This window comes from Ranitomeya variabilis, chromosome 2 (assembly GCF_051348905.1).
Source record: "Ranitomeya variabilis isolate aRanVar5 chromosome 2, aRanVar5.hap1, whole genome shotgun sequence".
NCBI lineage: Eukaryota > Metazoa > Chordata > Amphibia > Anura > Dendrobatidae > Ranitomeya > Ranitomeya variabilis.
This window is the reverse complement of record NC_135233.1, coordinates 850,554,673-850,581,224: the sequence shown is the minus strand read 5'-3', so window position 1 is coordinate 850,581,224 and position 26,552 is coordinate 850,554,673. Positions and strand designations below refer to the sequence as shown.

The following is a 26,552-nucleotide window of genomic DNA, read 5'->3' as shown; positions in this document are numbered from 1 at the left end:
CTAAAATTCTGCCGTTCACTTCTGGACAGAATTCTATCACATTGCATATTCTCTGGCGTCTTCTCAGTAGACACCGCCAAATGGTGCACAGGTTTGCACTCCCGCAGACGCCTATCGATCTGGATAGCCATTGTCATGGACTCATTCAGACCCGCAGGCACAGGGAACCCCACCATAACATCCTTAATGGCATCAGAGAGACCCTCTCTGAAATTCGCCGCCAGGGCGCACTCATTCCACTGAGTAAGCACAGCCCATTTACGGAATTTCTGGCAGTATATTTCAGCTTCGTCTTGCCCCTGAGATAGGGACATCAAGGCCTTTTCCGCCTGAAGTTCTAACTGAGGTTCCTCATAAAGCAACCCCAAGGCCAGAAAAAACGCATCCACATTGAGCAACGCAGGATCCCCTGGAGCCAATGCAAAAGCCCAATCCTGAGGGTCGCCCCGGAGCAAGGAAATCACAATCCTGACCTGCTGAGCAGGATCTCCACAAATATTGGCGGTGATTTTAGATGAAATGACAAACGTAGTATGAAAATAGGTTTAGCAAAATTGAGGTCCGCTTACTAGATAGCAGGAAGACAGAAAGGGCACTTTCATGGTCAGCTGAAAACCCCATCAAAACACCATCCTGAAATTACTTTAAGACTCTAGTATTAACTCATAACATCAGAGTGGCAATTTCAGATCACAAGAGCTTTCCAGACACAGAAACGAAACTACAGCTGTGAACTGGAACAAAATGCAAAAACAAACAAGGACTAAAGTCCAACTTAGCTGGGAGTTGTCTAGCAGCAGGAACATGCACAGAAAGGCTTCTGATTACAATGTTGACCGGCATGGAAGTGACAGAGGAGCAAGGCTAAATAGCGACTCCCACATCCTGATGGAAACAGGTGAACAGAGAGGATGATGCACACCAGTTCAATTCCACCAGTGGCCACCGGGGGAGCCCAAAATCCAATTTCACAACAGTAACCGCTGTAAAACTGCCATGAGCCTATTGTTTGTTATTTTAGGCCTTTGATAGCCTGTCTGCGGTCCCTACTTTAAATACTCCTCCACTCACCACCAAGCTGCCTGTGTATCCATGTAACCGCTGTAAAACTGCCATGAGCCTATTGTTTGTTATTTTAGGCCTTTGATAGCCTGTCTGCGGTCCCTACTTTAAATACTCCTCCACTCACCACCAAGCTGCCTGTGTATCCATGTAACCGCTGTAAAACTGCCATGAGCCTATTGTTTGTTATTTTAGGCCTTTGATAGCCTGTCTGCGGTCCCTACTTTAAATACTCCTCCACTCACCACCAAGCTGCCTGTGTATCCATGTAACCGCTGTAAAACTGCCATGAGCCTATTGTTTGTTATTTTAGGCCTTTGATAGCCTGTCTGCGGTCCCTACTTTAAATACTCCTCCACTCATCACCAGCTGCCTGCCTGTGTATCCATGTAACCACTGTAAAACTGCCATGAGCCTATTGTTTGTTATTTTAGGCCTTTGATAGCCTGTCTGCGGTCCCTACTTTAAATACTCCTCCACTCACCACCAAGCTGCCTGTGTATCCATGTAACCGCTGTAAAACTGCCATGAGCCTATTGTTTGTTATTTTAGGCCTTTGATAGCCTGTCTGCGGTCCCTACTTTAAATACTCCTCCACTCACCACCAAGCTGCCTGCCCGTGTATCCATGTAACCGCTGTAAAACTGCCATGAGCCTATTGTTTGTTATTTTAGGCCTTCGAAGCCTGTCTGCAGTCCCTCCTTCCACTAGGCCCCCACTGACCAGACCACTGCTGCCCGTGTACCCCTGGAACCAATTTTAAAGTGCCTACAGCCAGCCCATTTTATTGTGTTAGGCCTTCGAAGCCTGTCTGCGGTCCCTCCTTCCACTAGGCCTCCACTGACCAGACCACTGCTGCCCGTGTACCCCTGGAACCAATTTTAAAGTGCCTACAGCCAGCCCATTTTATTGTGTTAGGCCTTCGAAGCCTGTCTGCGGTCCCTCCTTCCAATAGGCCTACACTGACAAAGGTACACCTGACAACAGACACATGGACCTGTAGGCATGGCCACGGAAGGTTACGTGTCCTTTGTGGCTCAATGGGTTAATGTATTGGATGCATGGTCCACACAGGGGACAGCCTGCTAAGTCTGTATGCAGTCCCTAATTCAAGTTGTCCTCAACTGAATAAAGCTGAGCTTCTACCTTCTGGCTCTCATTAAGTGTTTTTTAAAAAACAAAATGGTGGTTAGGGCCTACTAACGGCTTCTGCCCCTCCCTGGTGTTGCCCTCAACTGAATAAAGCTGAGCTTCTACCTTCCGGCTCTGATTAACTGCTGTTTTTAAACACATTGCTGGTTCCGGCCTACTAACGGTGTCTGCCCCTGCCTGGTGTTGCCCTCAACTGAATAAAGCTGAGCTTCAACCTTCTGGCTCTCATTAAGTGTTTTTTAAAAAACAAAATGGTGGTTCCGGCCTACTAACGGTGTCTGCCCCTGCCTAGTGTTGCCCTCAACTGAATAAAGCTGAGCTTCAACCTTCTGGCTCTCATTAAGTGTTTTTTAAAAAACAAAATGGTGGTTAGGGCCTACTAACGGCTTCTGCCCCTCCCTGGTGTTGCCCTCAACTGAATAAAGCTGAGCTTCAACCTTCTGGCTCTCATTAAGTGTTTTTTAAAAAACAAAATGGTGGTTCCGGCCTACTAACGGTGTCTGCCCCTCCCTGGTGTTGCCCTCAACTGAATAAAGCTGAGCTTCTACCTTCCGGCTCTGATTAACTGCTGTTTTTAAACACATTGCTGGTTCCGGCCTACTAACGGTGTCTGCCCCTGCCTGGTGTTGCCCTCAACTGAATAAAGCTGAGCTTCAACCTTCTGGCTCTCATTAAGTGTTTTTTAAAAAACAAAATGGTGGTTCTGGCCTACTAACGGTGTCTGCCCCTGCCTGGTGTTGCCCTCAACTGAATAAAGCTGAGCTTCAACCTTCTGGCTCTCATTAAGTGTTTTTTAAAAAACAAAATGGTGGTTAGGGCCTACTAACGGCTTCTGCCCCTCCCTGGTGTTGCCCTCAACTGAATAAAGCTGAGCTTCTACCTTCCGGCTCTGATTAACTGCTGTTTTTAAACACATTGCTGGTTCCGGCCTACTAACGGTGTCTGCCCCTGCCTGGTGTTGCCCTCAACTGAATAAAGCTGAGCTTCAACCTTCTGGCTCTCATTAAGTGTTTTTTAAAAAACAAAATGGTGGTTCCGGCCTACTAACGGTGTCTGCCCCTGCCTAGTGTTGCCCTCAACTGAATAAAGCTGAGCTTCAACCTTCTGGCTCTCATTAAGTGTTTTTTAAAAAACAAAATGGTGGTTAGGGCCTACTAACGGCTTCTGCCCCTCCCTGGTGTTGCCCTCAACTGAATAAAGCTGAGCTTCAACCTTCTGGCTCTCATTAAGTGTTTTTTAAAAAACAAAATGGTGGTTCCGGCCTACTAACGGTGTCTGCCCCTCCCTGGTGTTGCCCTCAACTGAATAAAGCTGAGCTTCTACCTTCCGGCTCTGATTAACTGCTGTTTTTAAACACATTGCTGGTTCCGGCCTACTAACGGTGTCTGCCCCTGCCTGGTGTTGCCCTCAACTGAATAAAGCTGAGCTTCAACCTTCTGGCTCTCATTAAGTGTTTTTTAAAAAACAAAATGGTGGTTCCGGCCTACTAACGGTGTCTGCCCCTGCCTGGTGTTGCCCTCAACTGAATAAAGCTGAGCTTCAACCTTCTGGCTCTCATTAAGTGTTTTTTAAAAAACAAAATGGTGGTTAGGGCCTACTAACGGCTTCTGCCCCTCCCTGGTGTTGCCCTCAACTGAATAAAGCTGAGCTTCTACCTTCCGGCTCTGATTAACTGCTGTTTTTAAACACATTGCTGGTTCCGGCCTACTAACGGTGTCTGCCCCTCCCTGGTGTTGCCCTCAACTGAATAAAGCTGAGCTTCAACCTTCTGGCTCTCATTAAGTGTTTTTTAAAAAACAAAATGGTGGTTCCGGCCTACTAACGGTGTCTGCCCCTGCCTGGTGTTGCCCTCAACTGAATAAAGCTGAGCTTCAACCTTCTGGCTCTCATTAAGTGTTTTTTAAAAAACAAAATGGTGGTTAGGGCCTACTAACGGCTTCTGCCCCTCCCTGGTGTTGCCCTCAACTGAATAAAGCTGAGCTTCTACCTTCCGGCTCTGATTAACTGCTGTTTTTAAACACATTGCTGGTTCCGGCCTACTAACGGTGTCTGCCCCTCCCTGGTGTTGCCCTCAACTGAATAAAGCTGAGCTTCAACCTTCTGGCTCTCATTAAGTGTTTTTTAAAAAACAAAATGGTGGTTCCGGCCTACTAACGGTGTCTGCCCCTGCCTGGTGTTGCCCTCAACTGAATAAAGCTGAGCTTCAACCTTCTGGCTCTCATTAAGTGTTTTTTAAAAAACAAAATGGTGGTTAGGGCCTACTAACGGCTTCTGCCCCTCCCTGGTGTTGCCCTCAACTGAATAAAGCTGAGCTTCAACCTTCTGGCTCTCATTAAGTGTTTTTTAAAAAACAAAATGGTGGTTCCGGCCTACTAACGGTGTCTGCCCCTGCCTGGTGTTGCCCTCAACTGAATAAAGCTGAGCTTCAACCTTCTGGCTCTCATTAAGTGTTTTTTAAAAAACAAAATGGTGGTTAGGGCCTACTAACGGTGTCTGCCCCTCCCTGGTGTTGTCCTCAACTGAACAAAGCTGAGCTTCCACATTCTGGCTTTTGGCCTATACTATCAGATATTAAACTGCATTTGGCCTACTAGTGTGGTTAGGCCCTTGAAACAGTGTCTGCTGCTCTTGGGTTTGCTACTCCACTGAACAAAGCAATGCCGCCTGTTTAGTCCTGTTACCAATTTTGATCTGCATTTAGCCTACTTTATTCTTTGGCCCTATATCTGTTTCCTCATCATCCTGCCCATTGCCCAGCCACTGCTAGATGAGTCTGCTTGTACATTGACCTAGACCACTACATTCCCCTTGTACTCTACACAGCCAGAATCTGACCCTGCTGAAGGTAAGGTTCCCCTTCCCGCATATTATACCACCTTACACAGGGACAAAGAGGAAGGTGCAGATGAAAGTGCAGGTTCCTTCATCAGGTGGGGGGGCATACTCGTTGGCGACGTCACTGGCACAGGGCCACTCAGAGTACGCAAAAGTGTCGCTGCTGGTGGGAGGCGCCCCCGCCATGCAAACACACCGCCGTACTTTGAGGGGCCCTGTGCCAGTGCCAATGCGAACGAGTGGGCCCCCCCTGCTTGCTCAGGATCACAGCACTTGCAACGTTGAAATACTTACCTCTCCCTGCTCCACCGCCATGACGTAGTCCATGTTTCCTGGGCCCACTAAAACCTTGAACCAGCCCTACCCCCACAACTTTTGCCAAATGACCCCCAATTTCCAGTGCCCAACTATTATTATAAAGTTAATTAAGATTGACAAGCTTCAGAAAACAAGAATGGATGTTTTTGGCAGTAAAATGTGCACTGTAGGTGTTTTCCTGGCCTCCACTCACTGCCGGCTATGCTTCCCCATTGACTTGCATTGGGTTTCGTGTTTCGGTCGATCCCCGACTTTTAGCGATAATCGGCCGACTTCACTCGACTCGACTCTGGACTAAATCGGGTTTCACAAAACCAGACTCGATCTTAAAAAAATGAAAGTCGCTCAACCCTAGTAGTGAGAAGTCCAACTGTGGGCTCGTATCCACAATGACCATCATTTGGTGAGGGACCGGCCCTCAAACTGGTGGAGAAACTAAGAACTCAGCTAGCTAACTGGAGGCTGTGGCTTTTGCAAGAAGTACAGTCACATCTGCACACATTTGCTGAAAAGGCAGCTGTATAGGATTCAGGGAGGACTTAGAACTCACCACCCAGCGGAATCCGTGACTGCTGGCTTGGGACACTGTGCGGTAGGCGCGGGGCAGGAGAGGCGATAGCCGGCACAGAAAGATGGCCAGAGAAAGGACTATAAGAAAGAGGGTTCTGGAAATTGCAGCCAAATTGATTGAGAGCTGGCTGGACCACAAAGCTGGAAGACACAATACCATGGCTGGGGCAACTAAGAACTGTGAGTAAAGTATTGGAAACTGCACCACACTGTGTCCTCACATTTATTTACTGTGCCATCCACCCTGCACCACATCTACTGTCAGCATCACCATCATTTACAACCAAAGTGCCAAGTGGGAATAAAGCTCTGCCTCTGGAGACCTGTTCCAACTCTGCTGCATCATCATCAGCCCCAGCGGTCTCTTCAAGCAGCGTCGGCTAACATCTCACACTTGCCGAATACCACAGGTGACGTCACGAACACTTAACCCATAAACTTTATTCCCATTTCAATTCCCCTTTGATTGAAAGCCCAGGGCCACGGACCGGGTCACTGCTGCCGTGACACGCCCCCTTTAAGAACTGTTACAGTTCCGAGTATCCCACGGTCCTATCGGGCACTCTAGGGTGATGCTGTGGACCCCTGGCTGGGAAAAAGAGTTCTCATCTCCTGAAATCTTGGTGCAGAGATCTCCACCTGTGCATGTGGTGCCTCTGACGGCCATATACCTGGAGTCCAACGCAATGTAAACCACGGAAATGTTGGGGCTCCGGGCTTTAACGAAATGTCGGCCGAGACCCTGAACACATGTAGCATCACACCTCGGAAAACCCCCTCTTCCCAGCCTGAGGCCTTCAGCATCACCCCACTCCTGCATCCACCAGCAGTGACCCTGGGACCCTGTTCAACCGCAGCTGGTAAGGTATATTCAAATTATTAGATACACCCCCGTTTCTCGCAAACATGGGGGAAAAAAGTGTGTCTTATAATCCAAAAAATATGGTAGGTTACTTGTGTCTTTTCATTGTGTTTTTGAGTGCATTATTTTGCATTGTTTGTCTTTCTTTGGTGTGTTATGTTTTAAATAGTGTTGGGCATTCCGATACCGCAAGTATCAAGTATCGTCCGATATTTGCTGTATCGGAATTCCGATACCGAGTTCCGATATTTTTGTGATATCGGAAATCGGAATCGGAATTTCCTAGTGTATGGTTCCCAGGGTCTGGAAGACAGGAGACTCTCCTTCAGGCCCTGGGATCCATATTCATGTAAAAAATAAAGAATAAAAATAAAAAATATGGATATACTCACCCCTCCGATGGACCCTGGACCTTAGCGATGCAACCGGCAGCCTCCGTTCCTAAGAATGCAGTGAGTGTAGGACCTGTGATGACGTCGCGGCTTGTGATTGGTCGCATGAGCGGTCACATGAGCTGTCACGCGACCAATCACAAGCCGCGACTTCATCGAAGGTCCTTCACTCTGCATTCTTAGGAACAGAGGCTGCCGGTTACATCGCTAAGGTCCAGGGTCCGCCGGAGGGGTGAGTATATCCATATTTTTTATTTTTATTCTTTATTTTTTACATGAATATGTATCCCAGGGCCTGAAGGAGAGTTTCCTCTCCTTCAGACCCTGGGAACCATCCAGGATACCTTCCGATATTTGTGTCCCATTGACTTGTATTGGTATCGGGTATCGGCGAGATCCGATATTTTGCCGGTAGCGGCCGATCCAATCCGATACCGATACTTTTGAATATCGGAAGGTATCGCTCAACACTAATTTTAAACAAAGATACTTTGTTTTTGACATTTCCTGGTATTTAGCTTTGAAGAACTGTATTGATATAGTCAAGTGCGGATTACATGCGTTTCCATCACAGAAATACAATAAAAATGCATGTACATTTTTTTCCTGAAGATTTTCTGCATCTAATACAATTCTATGAGAAAATTCTGCACAGAACACAGCGTACTCACAAGCGAAATTTACATATTGTGGATTTGAAATATGCACCGCAGGTCAGTTTACACTGTATAAAAAAGCACAGTGGGAATGAAATTCCTATAAATCCCATCCACTTTGCTAGAACTGTAAGACGCTGCGTTTTCGAGACAGCAAAAATGCACAGCATCAACAATTCATCAAAAACTCATCATGGACAAAAAGCCTTAAAAGTAGAGGTCAAGTTTATAAAGAAGCTATGCCCAGTTGTCTTATCTCTGTAGCAGAACAACATTGATTTAATATATATCCCCTTCCAAATATATGAGTTAATGGTACATCACATGTATGGAGTGGGCTCAGAAGACAAGCTCGCACCATACCCAGGAGATACCAGCTGTGTAAGGCTAGTTTCACATTTGCGTTTAAATCCGCAGCGTTTAAAACGCATCCGCAAGTGGTGGAAAAAACGCATATAAACGCGTACAAATGCGGCGGGTTTTTTTACTCATGCGTTGACGCATGCTGTTAAAAACGCCGCGTTTGTACGCGTTTACATGCTTTTTTCCTGCGTTTCGTTTGCGTTTATGGTGCGCATGATGAGAAATTTCACAAGAGAAAAATCAAGCCGGTAATTCAGCGCGGTGTACAGTAAAATCACACTGACAGATTAGAATAGAGTAGATATATAAACATAGAATAGGTATATATACATATCTATATGTCAGTGAGACACCTATATATGTATATTTATATTTAATGCAGCGCTAGATAGCATAAAAGCCGCTAATTCAATTACCGGCTTCTGCTATCTCCTTCACAAACCCGACAGGATATGAGACATGGTTTACATACAGTAAACCATCTCATATCCCTTCTGTTATTACATATTCCTCTTCAGTAATGTAAGAAGTGTCTGTGTGTCAAATTTGGGGGCTCTAGCTATTAAATTAAAGGGTTAAATGGCAGAAAAAATTGGCGTGGGCTCCTGTGCAATTTTCTCCGCCAGAGTGGTAAAGCCAGTGACTGGGGGCAGATATTAATAGCCTAGAGAGGGTCCATGGTTATTGGCCCCCCCTGGCTGCAAACATCTGCCCCCAGCCACCCCAGAAAAGGCACATCTTGAAGATGCGCCTATTCTGGCACTTGGCCTCTCTCTTCCCATTCCCATGTACCGGTGGGATATGGGGTAATGAACGTTTAATGTCACCTTGCTATTGTAATGTGACATTAAGCCAGGTTAATAATGGAGAGGTGTCAATTATGACACCTATCCATTATTAATCCAATAGTACAAAATGGTTAAGAAAACACACACACATTATTACAAAGTCCTTTAATGAAATAAAGACACAGGTTGTTGTAATATTTTATTATACTGGTAATCCACCTGAAGACCCTCGTTCTGTAACAAAGGAAAAATAAAAAAACAACAATATCTCATACCTTCCCTCGCTCAGGTCAAGTCCCACGAAGTAAATCCATCTGAAGGGGTTAAATCATTTTACAGCCAGGAGCTGTGCTAATGCACTCGCTCCTGCCTGTAAAACCCCGGGTACTGAATGGAAATCAGGGTGGCCTGTAGTTACCTTGAGTCGCAGTGAGGCGCCCTCTGCTGGATGTCCTCATATGAACTTGAGCCTGGTAAAAGTTCCCACGTTCGAGTTCATATGAGGACATCCAGCAGAGGGCGCATCACCGCGACTCAAGGTAACTACAGGTCATTCCCCTCCAATCCATTAATTCCCTGGGTTTTTACAGGCAGGGGCGGCTGCATTAACAGGCTTCTGCTTGTAAAACTAGTTAACCCTTTCAGATGGATTTACAACGTGGGACAGAACGACGGAAGGTAAGGAATATTGTTGCTTGTTTTTTTAAACTTTGTTTCAGGTGACAAAGGGTCTTCAGGTGGATTAAGAGTCTAATATAATATTACAACAACATGTGTCTTTATTTCATTAAAATATTTTGAAATAATATGTGTGTGTGTGTTTTATTAACCATTTCGTACGATTGGATTAATAATGGATAGGTGTCATAATTAACGCCTCTCCATTATTAACCTGGCTTAATGTCACCTTACAATAGCAAGGTGACATTAACCCTTCATTACCCCATATCCCACCGCTACACGGGAGTGGGAAGAGAGAGGCCAAGTGCCAGAATAGGCGCATCTTCAAGATGTGCCTTTTCTGGGGTGGCTGGGGGCAGATGTTTGCAGCCAGGGGGGGCCAATAACCATGGACCCTCTCTAGGCTATTAATATCTGCCCCCAGTCACTGGCTTTACCACTCTGGCGGAAAAAATTGCGCGGGAGCCCACGCCAATTTTTCCCGCCATTTAACCCTTTAATTTAATAGCTAGAGCGCCCAAATTTGACACACAGACACTTCTTACATTACTGAAGAGGAGTATGTAATAACAGAAGGGATATGAGATGGTTTACTGTATGTAAACCATGTCTCATATCCTGTCGGGTTTGTGAAGGAGATAGCAGAAGCCGGTAATTGAATTAGCGGCTTTTATGCTATCTAGCGCTGCATTAAATATAAATATACATATATAGTTGTCTCACTGACATATATATATATATGTATATATACCTATTCTATGTGTATATATCTGCTCTATTGTAACCTGTCAGTGTGATTTTACTGTACATCGCATGCGTTCAAAAAAGCAACAAAACGCATGTGCTTAAAAACGCATGCGTTTATATTGACAGCAATGCGTTTTTTGTCGCAATCCTTGCGCGATCAAATGCATGCGTTTCCTGGCAGCAAATAGACGCCTCTAGAAATTACTACATGTTGCATTTCCATGCCAAGCTGCAAACGACGAGACGACGCATGCGTCGGCAAACGCGGCAAGACGCGAACAAAAAAAAAGCATGCGTTTTCAATGTAAATACAGGAAAACACGACACATGCGTTTATATGCGGTACAAACGCTGCGGCCACAAACGCAAATGTGAAACCAGCTTTACATAGCCAGCTAGCTGGTCATGCAAAAAAAAGCCATAGCACAGCTCCATTGATGGAAAAATAAAAATGATAGAGGTCTCAAAGAAATGGCAACACAAACCAATTAAATAAATAAAAACTCTAAATTTTATTTTACAACTTGAATAGAAAAAAATATAAACATGTTTGGTATCACTGGATTCGTGATGACCTTGGAAATCATGTTGCCAGAATATTTTCATCACACAATGAACACCATAAAAACAAAATCCAAAGAACTAAGGTGAAATCATATTTTTTCAGCCTTTCACTGCACTTGGAAATGTCTTCCCATTTCTTGTGCAATGTATGATAGTTTTGAATGATATGATAAATGTTACCAAACACGCCTTCATACATCTATGTAAAAAATAATGGCTGTTCAAAGAAAAAGGCGGTTGAGAGAATGTAGACAGGTGCACAAAATTAAAAACTGCCAAATTACTAGAATCCAATGTCCACTTTTTATCAGGATGTAGATATAGAGTAAAAAAAATTGCTCTTTTATTTAAGGTTCAAAATATGTAAGTGAAAGTTTTTAAGTATAAATAACATATACAGTATATGTATGTAGCTTATGTATATAATGTATAGGTTATGTAACTTATATAAGAACTAGCAATCTCAGTGAAGATACTGGGGACATAAATAGTGATGAGCAAGCACTAAAATGCTCGGGTGCTCATTGCTCGGGTTAAATAATTTGTAATACTTGGGTACTCGGAGAGAACAACTAGTCCAATGTAAGTCTATGGGAGACCCGAGCATTTTTACCGCGATCCCCCCCGGGGGCCCTTTTAAGGTCTAAAAACATCTGAAAATGATAGAAACACTGCTCAAATGACACAGGAAGATCATAGCAAATGTCCCTAGAAACATTTCTGACTCCTAGGTCAGAGCTGTAAACAATGTTGTCAGAGTTTCACACCATTTTAACAGATGCACCAAAAAACATACAAAAACAAAACCAAAATGGATTTTGCTGGGAAATATGTTAAGGTGCATCCTTTCCAGGGTAATGACTTGTATATAAGGCAAAATAACTAACCTCAACAAAAATGTTCCTCCACCACTTGGGCTATGTTCACACGTAGCGTTTTTGATGCTTTTTTCAGCTTTAGCATTGCTTTAAACCAATACAAATGCATTCACTGGGTAATCTCATTGTAACATTTAACAACCCTAGCTGGCCATGTGGTGTGTGACACATAAGGAGACCTATCTTGTTTCATTTATGAAGGAGGGACTCTTAAAGTCACAGAGCCTATTTTTAGAGGGGCTTCACGCGACATTAATCTTCTTAAAGGGCCATTAAACAGTGGCTCTCCTATACTGTTATTGCCTATGCAGTGAGTGGCTGGGCTGCCGAAAATTAGGACGCACCCCAATACCCTTTTCACGAGATGTACAGGAGGGCCTCCTGAAAAAAAGTTGCATTGAATGCAAGGCCTGGCCTACCCCAAAGTTACATGCAGTCCAATAACCGTTTCAGCAAACGTACTTGAGGGCCTCATGACAAAATTGTTCTCATTGGAAGAAATTGTGTCTCCCATACTGTTTGCTTATTCATTGAATGCAAGGCCTGCCCCAATGTTACATTCATCCCAATAACTGTTTCAGCAGATGAGCTTGAGGGCATCATGAAAAAATTGAATGCAAGACCTGCCTTGCACCAATGTTACATGAATTCCAATAACCCTTTGAAACCATGTACTGGACCCGTAGTGGATGGCCTCATGAAACAAAAGTTCCCATTATTTATTTTTTTATTACCATCAATTTTGTTCATGAAGTGAATGCAATTCCTGGCTGTAATTTGCATGCACCACAATCCCCCTTGGAAGAAACATGGAGGAGGGTCTCATAAAAAAAAATCACATTGAGTGCTTCACCTATACTTGGAATGCCCATACACTAAGTGCATGGGCTGACAAACATTTCCCCATGGGGGGTAATTTTTTTTTAATTTGTTTACGGCCATCATAAACACCCTTGCCAAAAATTAGAGTGACTGTTGCATCACGGAATACATTCACCCTCGTGTTCTAGTGGTGGTGTCTGAAGAGATGTGGAGGATGTCCTCCTATGAATGTTTTCCCAATTTAAAGGAGCAGGTCTTCTATACTTGGAATGCCCATACACTAAGTGCATGGGCTGACAAACATTTCCTCATGGGGGTTACATTTTTTTAAATTTTTTTACAGGTCTCATAGACACTCTTGAAAAAAAATAGACTGGCTGCAGCATCACAGAGCAAGTTCACCCTGCTGTTCTAGCGGTGGTGGATGATGAGAAGGAGGAGGAGGACACAAAATAGCCAAAATCAAGAAAAGTATACCCATGTTTGGGTGTGAAGAGGTGCATGGGAATACACCTCCAAAAAGACACTGTATTGGATGTCATGTTTCGCTGTCATTTGGTGATGTAGAGAAGTCTTGCCCAATCCAGCCCTTGTTCATTTTTGTGACAGTCAGCCTGTCTGCATTTTCATTTCACAGGTAAAAGCAATTATCTGTTATAATTCCACCAGCAGCACTAAAAACCCACTCTGGCAAAATGCTAGCGGCAGGGCAGGCTAGGACCTCTAAAGCGTAGAGAGCCAGTTCATGAGATGTGTCCAGTTTGGATACCCAATAATTTAAAGGCACAGAATAACGGAGGATGTTGGTATGTTCAGGAAGGTACTCTCTCACCATCTTCCCAAACATTCCATTCCTTGTGACATTACCACGCACCTTCAGGCCAGGGCGATGGGAGGGTCTGAGGAAACTGTCCCAGAACTTTGCCGATGTTGCTCTGCCACTGCTGGATTGGAGTTTTGTCTCTCTCACCTGTACTCCTTGGTTGTCCAATGCACTGTGATGTCTGCCGCCAGCGCTTTCAGATGGGAATTTTTTTATAATTACGCAGCAATAGCCCTCTGGTACTGCACCATTTTAGTACACCTGTCTGCCTCTGGAACAAGAGATTGAAAGTTCTTGTAGCGTGGGTCTAAACGTGTTTTTACAATACTAGGGTCACGGGAAAGGCAGCAAACATAAAGTCAGCCATGCGTGCAAGACTGGTAACAGGAAAGCCTTCTGTGTCCTCAACAACAGGACGAGTGACTAAGGTATCCTCCTACCTGTCCTCAGGCCATCCACACTGAACAGACGGTATGACAGTTGTACTTGTAGTACCGTCTATACCGCATGAAAGTAGCTCCTGTTCTTCCTCCTCCTCTTCTTCCACCTCGTCAACCAATCCATGTTGGGATGACATGAGGCTGGGCTGTGTGTAATCACCCTGCATGGTTCCTTGCTCCATGTCCTCCTGCTCCGCCTGCAATGCATCCTCTTTAATTGTGAGCAGAGAGCTTTTCAGAATCCAGAGAAGTGGGATGGTGATTCTAATTATGGTGTCATCACCGCTTACCATCTTGGTGGACTCCTCAAAGTTTTGCAGGATGGTATAGATATCTAACATCCATGTCCAGTCCTGAGGTCTTATGTGTGGAGTCTGAACTGAATAACAACATCCTTGTTGATGCTGATAGTCAACAACTGCTAACAAATCCTTTCCAACATATGCAGTGTAGAGTTCCAACGTGTGGGGACATCACACACCAGTCGGTGAGCCGGAAGCTGCAAACACTGCTGAAGCACGGCAAGGGCGGCTGAAGCTGTAGCTGACTTTCTAAAATGGGCACACAGTCGGCGTATTTTCATAAGCAGATTCGGCAGCTCTGGGTGTGTTAGCTCGCCTCGCCTCAGAGTCACCACCAGATTCTGGCCATTGTCACACACAACCATGCCTGGCTGTAGGTTCAGCGGTGTCAGCCACAGATCTGACTGCTCTTTCAGAGCTATACACAACTCTTCAGCATTGTGCGGTTTGCCACCTAAGCAGATTAGCTTCAGCACAGCCTGTTTGACCTTGGCTAAGGCAGTGCTGCAGTGCTTCCAGCTTGTGAATGATCTGCTACTTTTGGAGATGGAGGCTGAAGAAGAGGCGGAAGAGGAGGTGCAAGAGCTGTAGACTGTGGGGGCAACTCTGATTGATGTAGGGCCCGCAATTCTTGGGGTTGGGAGGACGTGCACCATCCCAAGATCCGACTGTGTCCCGGCTTCCACTATGTTAACCCAGTGTGCCATCAGCAAGATGTACCATCCCTGCCGACAAGCACTTGTCCACATGTCTATGGTTAGGTGGACTTTACCAGTAACAGCATTGTTGAGGGCACGGATAATGTTGTGGGACACGTGCTTGTATAATGCCGGGACAGCACACTGGGAGAAATAGTGGCGGCTGGGGACCAAATATCGCCGCCATCAGGTTGCAGAAAACTTCCATCTCTACAAGCCTAAAAGACAACATTTTGAGAGCAAACAGACGAGAAATTTGTGAGTTTAGTACCGTGGCCTGTGGGGTGTTGGAGGTGTACTTCTGCTTGTGTTCCAATGACTGTGGTATGGACAACTGAAGGCTGCACTGGAACAAGGACATGGACGTGCTCGATGATGGTTCTAGTTGAGTCTGGGTAATGGCAGGTGCAGGACAGGAGGCATCTTCACATGCATCGTGGACAGGGGATTGGCTTTCACGCACAACAGTGGAAGAATGAGTGGTATTACACGCAGCCACTGTTACTGTTGCCTGGGGTTGGGCCCACAAAGTCGAGTGCTTTGCTGCCATGTGCCTGATCATGCTAGTGGTGGTCAGGCTGGTAGTTTTGCTACCCCTGCTGATGCAGGCATGGCAGGTGTTGCAAATGGCCTTTTGGGGGTTATCAGCAGAGTCTTTAAAAAACAACCAGACTCGTGAAGACCTTACAGTAGGACTGGCAACTTCTGTCATGTTGGTGTTGCGTGGAATGGTTGCTCGCCTTCCGTCTGCAGACACCACACTGCATCTTCCTGCCTGCTGGGGTGCTACGCCTTCCTCCTCCTGTGTGCTTCTGTCCTCGCTCTGCATGTCCTCCTGCCAGGTTGGGTCAGTTACTATATCATCCACCACCTCTTCTTCCACTTCCGCACTCTGGTCCTCCTCCTGTCCTCCTCCTGACTTTCTGGCAATTGTGTCTCATCATTGTCCACCTCTTGTGACACTTTCTCATCATCGCCTTGGTGTGACTGCGGCTGCTCAAATATTTGGGCATCGCTACATGGAATCTCATCTTGCCTTGCTTCAAGTGGACCGAGAGAGAGGCCAGAATCGATAAATGGAAAAGTGAACAACTCTTCGGAGTGTCCAAGTGTTGGATCAGTTGTCTCAGGGCACTCAGCATGGTAGGAGGAAGGAGGATCAGGGTGAGGAATATGCAGTCCAGAGCCACAGCTACTCAGACTTGACAGTGTGGAAGACAGAGTGCTGGTGGTGGTGGAAAAGTGACTGGAAGCATTATCTGCCATCCAACCAAATACCTTTTCATGCTGCTCTCATGTCAAAAGTGCTGTTCTGCAGTGCCCTATGAATTCTGACAGGAATCTGTTGCGAGAAGATGTGGGTGTTTGTTATGGCCCACTTTCAGCTTGCCCACGGCCTCGACCTCTGCATGCACCATCACCATCACATCCACTTCCCCGTCCCTTGCCAAGCGCCTTGCCCATTTTAATGAAAAGGTGAATGTAAGCCTTGACTCTAATTTAATGACACAATTTGTAGGCCACAGATAGATGAGGTGTGTCACAGAGATACCAGACTATTCAATATGTGGCCGGTATTTTTTTATTATCCCAAAATAGTGTTTTAAGCTAGGGTAGCATACTGCCAAAAAAGTGGAATGTAGGCCTGAAAAGCAACTATTTGTAGATCACAGATAGACCAGGAGTCTGACAGAGATAACAGACAATATGTGGCCTGTACTTTTTTATATTTTACCCCAAAATAGTGTATAGCCCTAGGGTAGTAGACAGCCCAAAAAGTAGAAACTAGGCCTAAAAAGAAACTATTTGGAAAGCACATATAGACCGGGAATCTGACGGCGCTAACAGCGCTAGCGGGCAGCCCAAAAAGTGGGATATAAGCCTGAAAAGCAACTGTTTGGAGAGCACAGATAGATCTGGCATCTGACGGAGATATCACACTCTTCAATATGTGGCCTAGAGTTTTTAATTTTTTTTTACCCCAAAATACTGTATAGACCTAGGGGAGCAGACAGCCAAAAAAGTGGAATGTAGGCCTGAAAAGCAACTATTTGTAGAGCACAGATAGATGTGGCATCTGACGGAGAGAGAACACTGTTAAATATGTGGCCTGGATTTTTGGGGGGACACCAAAATTGTGTCAATAAGTAGGCTATGACACACAAAAAAATGTTGAGGTACTAAAATTGTAACATTTTTAGAGTGATGAATGATATGCGATGTGTGTAGCATACAAAACACAGTGATAAATATAAGAACTGTAGCTAAATATTTTTTGGCCAAATATAGATTTTTTGGTCTGCAAAATGTTGTCGAAAAATGTTGTAAGATACTCCAAAAAATACTGCAGTGCAAAAAAAAAAAATGCCAGAATTTTCTGCGTACTCACATCTGATGCCTGGGACAAAAAAGCAGTTTTAAATTGCTAGATTTTCACGCTGTTCTATTAAAATGACCTGGCTGTAGTCTGCAGTGTGACCAAACAAATAAATGCAGAAAAAAAGGGGGCTCTGGATTGCTTTGCAATAAAATTAGCAGGATTCATGTGCCAAAAAAAATTAATCCTAGCCACAGATTCCTGCAGCTAGGTGTATATAAAATAGGTAGCAGCAGACAGTAATGGACCTTCTTGATGTACAGTATGCAGGGAGATCTATAGACTCACATACAGTGCCTGCATGCCTTGCACTGATGTGGATATGCGCACATAGACTCCCCTGCCTACCTAGCGCTGAAATCAATATACACCCTAATTAGCCCTAAAAAGGACTGTTGGTTTATCTGGATTTGTGGATTCTGTGATGGTTGACCCACACTAACTAACAAAAGAACTAATCTGACCCAATCTCAGCAGCAGCTCTCCCTACACTAGCTGAGTCGGAAGCTGAATGCGCCGAGCAGGGCGGCGTCAGGTCTCTTATAGACCTAATCAAATAAATAAGGCAGCACACTGCGGCGCAAAAACATGCGAACATAAAACATGAAAATTGAACTGCATTACTACATTAGAAATATGAAAACAGTGAGAGCGTTTAGCGCTTAAATTGGCCAATTCATGTGTACCGGGTAGCCACATTAAGGCATCTCTCGTATACCAGGACCTAGACATTCATTTCCTCACTGAGAATAAACGTTTTCATCTGAATGGGAACCTACTGTGAATCCTCTTCTTAGACTATAATCTCTCTCTCTCTGTGGAGGGGATAATGGTCCTGCTGCGATTAAAACACCTGGGGCTAAACGGTGGAGTGCTCAGTCAGAAGGCTAATGAATACAAATTTCAAAAAACTGACCATCACATCCAAACATAGAATAAGTGCGAACAGGTGCTGAACCTAGTGTCACCAACTCGTATACAGTTAAATAAATAAGGCAGCACACTGCGGCACTAAAACATGCAAACATGAAACATGAAAATTGAACTGCGGTGTGCCACAGGTGTTTTAATCGCAGCAGGACCATTACCCCTCCATAGAGAGAGAGAGAGATTATAGTCTAAGAAGAGGATTTACAGTAGGTTCCCATTCAGATAAAGACGTTTATTCTCAGTGGGGAAAGGATTGTCTAGGTCCTGGTATACGAGAGATGCCTTAATGTGGCTACCAGGTACACATAAATTGGCCAATTTATGCGCTAAACGCTCTCATTTTTTCATATTTCTAATGCAGTAATGCAGTTCAATTTTCATGTTTCATGTTTGCATGTTTTAGCGCCGCAGTGTGCTGCCTTATTTATTTGACTGTATACGAGTTGGTGACTCTAGGTTCAGCACCTGTTCACACTTATTCTATGTTTGGATGTGACAGTAAGTTTTTTGAAATTTAAATTCTTATAGACCTGTTGACACAGGGTGGCCAGCCAATCACTGTAATACCACAACAAAGATGGCTGCAGTATTACAGTTCATGACAAACAATCCCTGCATGTTCATTGGCGATCTAAAGAGCGCCAAAATTGCAGGGCGGAGACCCAAGCTCCTGCCGAATAATCCCGAAAATGCTCGGTGCTTGCTAAGTACACCGAGTACAGTGATACTCGGGCGAGTAATGAGTAGTGCCGAGCATGTTCGCTCATCACTAGTCATAAACCATTGCCCTACCCCAAATATTTTTCACTCAAATGCTCAGGAAGTTCAGAGATGATACTTGCTGAAAATGATGGTACTTCATGACGCCATATACCTAATTACACATTTCTCCATTTAAGAATACAAAATGGCACTCACCAATCTTCTGCATTTATATTATACCAGAGCATAGCAACAAAGTTACACAAGGCTGCGCTGCAGCAAGTCGATTACAGTTTTGCGCTGCATAATGCTTCACGTGGCCTTTGACCTTAAGTGAGCGTCAATATGCTTTTTTATGCACAGTCATCTTGCGCCCTCCAGTGAAATTGCACAGTATTTAATACACTTGGTGTGTATAATGTGCACAACCACATAAATACAATCAGCTATAGTCAGATAGAGACTATTGAATAAAAGAAAGCTTAAGAATTAGACCAGATTATTGCAGCTGAATTACACACATGGTCAAAATTGTGGGTACCCCTCTTTTAATGACAGAAAAACCCGCAATGGTCACAGAAATAACTTGAATCTGATAAAAGTAATAAGTAGGCACCGTGTTCTTTTCTTGATATGCTTCGTTTTTCCGGCTGTGAACATAGAGCTGATGTGCCTTGCCAAAAAGTTCAATTTTGTCTCATCTGTCCATAGAATATTCTCCCAGAAGCTATGTGGCTTGTCAACATGAAGTTTGGCAAAAACCAGTCTGGCTTTTTTATGATTTTTTTTCAACAATGATGTCCTCCTTGGTCATCTCTCATGAAGTCCATTTTGGCTCATACAACGATGGATGGTGCGATCTGACACTGATGTTCCTTGAGCTAGAATTTCACCTTTAACCCTCCGTCAGGGGCAACTGATCTGACAGGCGCAGCTCACTTAGTTTAATTTCTCTATTATCAGTGGTTTGTCTGGGAAACACCATCCTCCCAGTACCTTCCTAACTTTAAAGGCTGTGTGAAACCTGAGAAGCCTCTTGTGCTGCAGAGCTGCAGGAGATCAGATATCCGTGTTTTGGATTCTCCGGCTCATTGCCCCTGAATGCGTCACACCTTTGACGGTTCGAATTTGCTGTTTTTATTCATCCCAATTGTTTTTTTAGCTTGTTTTATGAATAGCTAGTGCTAAATTTGTGGATTTGTCATAGAAGGTTTTGTTAGAAATAAGAGTGTGCTTCTCAGGCACATTGCGCCCTGACACATATTCTCTCTCTTGCTTTAGCTTTTCTTCAGAAATGGCGAGAATATTTGACTTGTCAAATGCCCTTCATGTTGAGCAAGTGCAAAATATACTGCTTGATGATGAGACAGACCCCTTACAGCTAGAAGATTTAGGGGAAGAAAGTGACATTGATTCAGAAGATGATGTGGAAGAATGTCCAGATGTGTCTGATACAGATCAAGATGGAGAGAGTGAGGAGGATGCTCAAGACATAGAAACATATTACTTTTCTGGTTATTTTTTTTCCACCTGATTATGTGTATTCTCATTTATTACATTCCTATTAAGGTAACTGATCACTTTTAGAGCACTGAAATTTTTAAAAAAGGAAAATATAGCCAATTTTCTAGCCTGTGCCGGACAGGCGCAATGCCCCTAATCTCGTTATGAAACATATTGCCCCTGACAGAGGGTTAATCTGTTTAGAAGTTTTTCTGAGCTCTTTTGTTACCATTCGTATTATCCATCTGTTTGATTTGTTATCAATTTTCCTCCTGCGGCCACATCCAGGGAGGTTGGCTACAGTCCCATGGATCTTAAATTTCTGAATAATATGTGCAACTGTAGTTACAGGAACATCAAGTTGCTTGGAGATGGTCTTATAACTTTTACCTTTAACATGTTTATCTATAATTTTCTTTCTAATCTCCCGAGACAAGTTTTTCCTTCGCTTCCTCAGGTCCATGCTAAGTGTGATACACACCATGTCACCAAACAGCACAGTGAGTATCTGTAGCCCTATATACAGGCCCACTCACTGATTCCAAGATTGTAGACACATGTGATGCAAATTAGTGGACACACCTTGATTTAACATGTCCCTTTTGTCACATTATTTTCAGAAGGGGTACCATCATTTCTGTCCAGGCCTATTTCATGAGTTTTATTTTATTTTTTTAAATCTGTGGAAGTATGGTTACAAAGCAATGTCTGACTTTCATGTGTTCATTTTTATAGATCTTTTATTTATTATTACGTTTGTCAGATTCAAGTTATTTATGTGACCATTGTGTTTTTTTTTGTTATTAAACGATGGGTACAAACAATTTTGACTGCGTGTGTATAAGAACATGGTTAGGTCATTTCGATCATTCAGTGAAAATGTGGAAATTTAGGATTAATATTTATTATTATGTACATAAAATTGGTAAATTACTTATAAAATGACTAGAAGGAGCATAACAGCCACAGGTCAAGAAGAGTGATGCGTTCCCTCAAGGCGAAAGGCTAGATGAAGGGCTACGTAGCACAAAGCGATCTGCATCTCCCACCCTGCTTGGCTTTGTTATTGTAATGCTTCTGGTATAATAAAGTTTTGCAATATTGGTGATTGCTATGTTTTATTTCTAAATGAAAAATAAATGATCAATCTTTTCATTTGTTACATAAAAAAATTAAATAACCAAAAATATGCAATATTTGGTACATTTATGTAAAGATCCAAACTAATAAAATATCACGTTATTTATCCATCATAATCAATGTCATTAAAAAATGAAACATTAAATAAAAATCCCAGAATTTTAGTATTTTGATTATATTACCTCAGTAATAAATGTACAGTAAAAGATGTGATCAAAAAGTTATATATATAAAGATGCAGCAAACCTGCACTGAAAGTTTGCCGCTCCACAAATGTTCAACTGAAACGCTGAGCAAACTGCATAGTTAGTTAACAGCCATGCTATGTAGTTTGTATAGATCCCAATAACACTGTAATAATCACTCACTTGTGTATGTATACGTGGTGTTCTTTTCTCCTTGTACACTGTTATTTCCAACAAGAGCAAAGACCATGAATGTGTAATAGTATCCCGGTGTGAGGCCTCCAATTGTATCAAAGGTTGTAAACACAATTTTACTAAAAGTTGGATCTTCAAAGATTTTAATTAGGTAAGAACTTGAATTTCCAATCGGCTTCTCCCAGCTCAGAGACACAGATGTGGTTGTAGCATTCAGTTTCCTAAGATTCCCCACTATTTCCGGTTCTAGGAAGTAACCAAAAGACACAGTTATTCTTCAGTTTACACCATACCAAGAAACATATACTCATGTTTTTAAGGAGGTTTTTTACTGCTTAAATTCAGTTTCTGGCTTTGCTATATATGCCGAAGCATAATGACCTCAAATAACCTCATATATCTTTTCTGCCAATTTTCATGTTGTTGTGTATCTTTCTACTTTGTTACATGTGCCCTGTTATCAGCTCTGTTGCTCACAGCCATTATTTCCTTTTCAGGGTACATTCCAATGGCTAGTAATAGGCAGCGCTTTGAACACATCACATGTCTGCTGCGTCCAAAGCGCTGCTGGCTTTTGAATGCAGGTGATTCTGCATGTGTTCATTGAAATTTGTGGAATCACCACGTCCAATACATTGTACGAGCGATATTTTTCTAGCGGAGACTTGCAAAAGAAATTGATATGCTGCAGTCTGGAAAGACGTGCGGCATGACAGTCTCCGCGGGTGAGCTGGGGGCGCCGGTACATGCATAGTGGGCATGAGATTTCTGGAAATCCCATCCACTATGCTGTCCTTCCTGCAGCGTTTACTTACTGTGGTAACATACTCTCAGAATTTCTCATCAGCCCTAGTTCTGGGCTGCAAGCCAGCAGTGAGCACCCCCTGTAACTCTGAGTTACTCTCAGCTTCACGTGCAGATGCAGCATTATGGCCTTGTCCAGGAGACTGTTGCAGGCAAGTCACTGATATAGTGTATAGATGTAGCACAAAGCACCAGAACAGCAACTCTGGCACAGACTACGGAACTCAGCATCTCGATCCGTATTTGGCTCTATGACCTATTATGGTGCAATAATCTAAAGTCCCCTGATGAACCCCCTGAATGAATAAAACGGGGGAGAAACGCGTCGGGACAGCGGCTATGAGGGAACATCGGCTATGAGGGAACATCTGATGAACAAAGAGCTAAGTTGATAAATCGCATTTGCTGTATATAATGATGCAATTGATGGCATATTGAGCACTTTATCTGACTAAGTTAATGATGCATATAATATATACCCCCAGCATATATAAGAGAGCTTTGGGAACGTGGATTTGAATTTATGAATTTTTTCCTCTAAAACATATATGAGGTTTTTGAAAAAATCTAAGTTTGCACCTTGGATGTAATCGCCTGGTATAGGGGTGCTGATTGGATATAATTATAGTGAGCATACACAGAATAGACTTATGGGGAGATTTTTGTCTATAATGATTGCTAGATATCCACTATAAAACAAAGTCCAAGTTGGATATAGCTACTGTGAGCATACACAGAATAACCTAGGTGTAGCTCATTATTTATATAGATTATATATCCACTACATAACGCCTGTTGGGGCTATTATTAAGTTCATCATAGGTTGACCTAATAGTATGTGGGATACCAGGTGCATCATTAAGAATATGTGTTACTATGGATCTGAATTGATCCATATTTATGTGGTGTTTTTGTCTGTGGCTTTTAGATTTGTAGGGGACATTTAGGGATATAAGGGACAGCCGCCGAGGAGCGGGGGCGCCATATCGACAATCTAGGGTGCCAACCTCCGCTGCAAGGAAGGGTATCAGACCTAAGGGCATACTAGGGTCAATATAGGCATACCATATTCAATTTTTGATTTTTTATGTTTTTTTCATGTTTTTTGTTTTTTTAGTGTTATTTTTCACATTTTGTTGAGTTTTTCTATTGTGTTATTTTTTGGCACATATACAAGAGGTGGATGAGCGGAGTCCCTAACCCGAGAATTTTTGGTCCCCTAATTGGGATGTTTTTTATAGGGAATTTTTTCGTATTAAACTGGAATATTAATAAAGACTAATGTTTTAAAGGGGTAGGTTTGTTGTTTCTTTCGGTTGTTGATTTGTTGTAGACTCCCCTACTTTAATTGGTTAGACAGTTGTATTGCAAAAAAGATTATCCCCTACTCCTCCTCACAGACTAATAATTTGTTACTATAATAGAATGAATGGGGAGAGAGATGTATGCATGTATGTATATAATAGTGGAAATACAGTGGGGAAAAAAGTATTTAGTCAGCCACCAATTGTGTAAGTTCACCCATTTTAAAAAATGAGAAAGGCCTGTAATTGACATCATAGGTTGACCACAACTATGATAGTCAAAATGAGAAAACAAATCCAAGAAATCACCTTGTCTGATTTGGCAAGAATTATTTTGCAAATTATGGTGGAAAATAAGTATTTGGTCACTGAAAAACATGCAAGATTTCTGACTTTCACAGACCTGTAACTTATTCTTATGAGGCTCCTCTGTCCTTCACTCATTACCTGTAGTAATTGCACCTGTTTGAACTTGTTATCAGTATAAAAGACACCTGTCCACAACCTCAAACAGTCACACTCCAAATTCCACTATGGTGAAGACCAAAGAGCTGTCGAAGGACACCAGAAACAAAATTGTAGCACTGCAACAGGCTGGTAAGACTGACTCTGCAATAGGCAAGCAGCTTGGTGTGATGAAATCAACTGTGGGAGCAATAAGAAAATGGAAGACATACAAGACCACTGATAATCTCCCTTGATCTGGGGTTCCATGCAAGATCTCACCCTGTGTGTTCAAAATGATCACAAGAAAGGTGAGCAAAAATCCCAGAACCACATGGGGGGACCTAGTGAATGACCTGCATAGAGATGGGACCACCATAACAAAGGCTACCATCAGTGACACACTACGCCACCAGAGACTCAGATCCTGCAGTGCTAGATGGCTTCCCCTGCTTAAGACAGTACATGTCCGGGCTTGTCTGAAGTTTGCTAGAGAACATTTGGATTATCCAGAAGAGAATTGGGAGAATGTCATGTGGTCTGATGAAACCAAAGTAGAACTGTTTGGTAGAAACAAAACTCATCGTGTCTGGAGGAAACAGAATGCTGAGTTGCATCAAAGAACACCATACCTAATGTGAAGTATGGAGGTGGCAACATCATGCTTTGGGGATGTTTCTCTGCAAAAGGACCAGGACGACTGATCCGTGTACATGAAAGAATGAATGGGGCAATGTATCATGAGGTTTTGAGTGCAAACTTCCTTCCATCAGCAAGGGCATTGAAGATGAAATGTGGATGGGTCTTTAAGCATGACAATGATCCCAAACACACTGCCAGGGCAACGACGGAATTGCTTTGAAAGAAGCATATGAAAATCCTGGAGAGGCCTAGTCAGTCTCCAGATCTCAACTCCATAGAAAACCTTTTGAGGGAGTTGAAAGTCCGTGTTGCCCAGCGACAGGCCCGAAAAATCACTGCTCGAGAAGAATTCTACATGTAGGAATGGGCCAACATACCACCAACAGTGTGGGACAACCTTGTGCAGACTTTCAGAAAACGTTTGACCTCTGTCATTGCCAACAAAGGATATATAACAAAATATTGAGATTAACTTTTGTTAATGACCAAATACTTATTTTCCACCATAATTTGCAGAATAAATCTTGCCAAATCAGACAAGGTGATTTTCTGGATTTGTTTTCTCATTTTGTCTCTCATAGTTGTGGTCTACCTATGATGTCAATTACAGGCATCTCTAATTTTTTTAAGTGGGAGAACTTGCACAATTGGTGACTGACTAAATACATTTTTCCCCACTGTATATATGTTACACAGGGTATACAACAGGGGGTGTGTGTACATAAATATACACTGTACTCTAAACATACAGATACAAGGAAGAACTCTGGAGGGAGAAATGAGCAGAGAGATGGGAGATCTGTGTCTACAGTTGGATTCCCTTAATAGAGTGCCACTCACAAAACATGAAAGTCACATGACTCTGATGTCACTTCCAGAGCCAAAAACTGAGGGAGACATTGACGTAACATTACAGAAAGTAAGGAGACTATCAGCCAGAGACTATGACATGAAGAGAAGCTCAGGTTACAGGAGGATTTTAGATAGTAAGGTATTTGAAAAAGAGCTTATCTCTTGCAGATAGTTCACATTAAAGGGACTTAAAGCATTGACCAAGGGTAAAATTGTGCCACTGATATACCAACATAATGATGCTATTTTACTACTACAATAGTGACCCACTTGTATAAGTAAATATGGTATTCTTTTTTCCTTGTACACTGTTATTTCCAACAAGTGCAAAGACCGTGAATGTGTAATAATATCCCGGTGTGAGGCCTCCAATTGTATTCAAAGTGGTGTTCACAATTCTGTTGAAACTCGGATCTTCAAGGACCTGGATCATGTAGGAATCTGCATTTCCATCTGGTTTCTGCCAGTTAAGAGACACTGAGGTAGTAGTGTTAAGGTACCTTCACACGAAACGACATCGC

General features: G+C 43.2%; 1 protein-coding gene across 1 annotated transcript in view; it reads right to left on the bottom strand.

Annotated features, from left to right (window-relative positions):
• LOC143808017 (tenascin-X-like) overlaps positions 1 to 26,552 on the bottom strand; it is a 332,081-nt gene that overhangs the window by 67,792 nt on the left and 237,737 nt on the right. Inside the window, exon 37 of the mRNA XM_077290219.1 lies at positions 21,974 to 22,231. Within this exon, the coding sequence (XP_077146334.1) occupies positions 21,974 to 22,231 (258 nt within the window). The remainder of the gene's footprint in view (positions 1 to 21,973; positions 22,232 to 26,552) is intronic.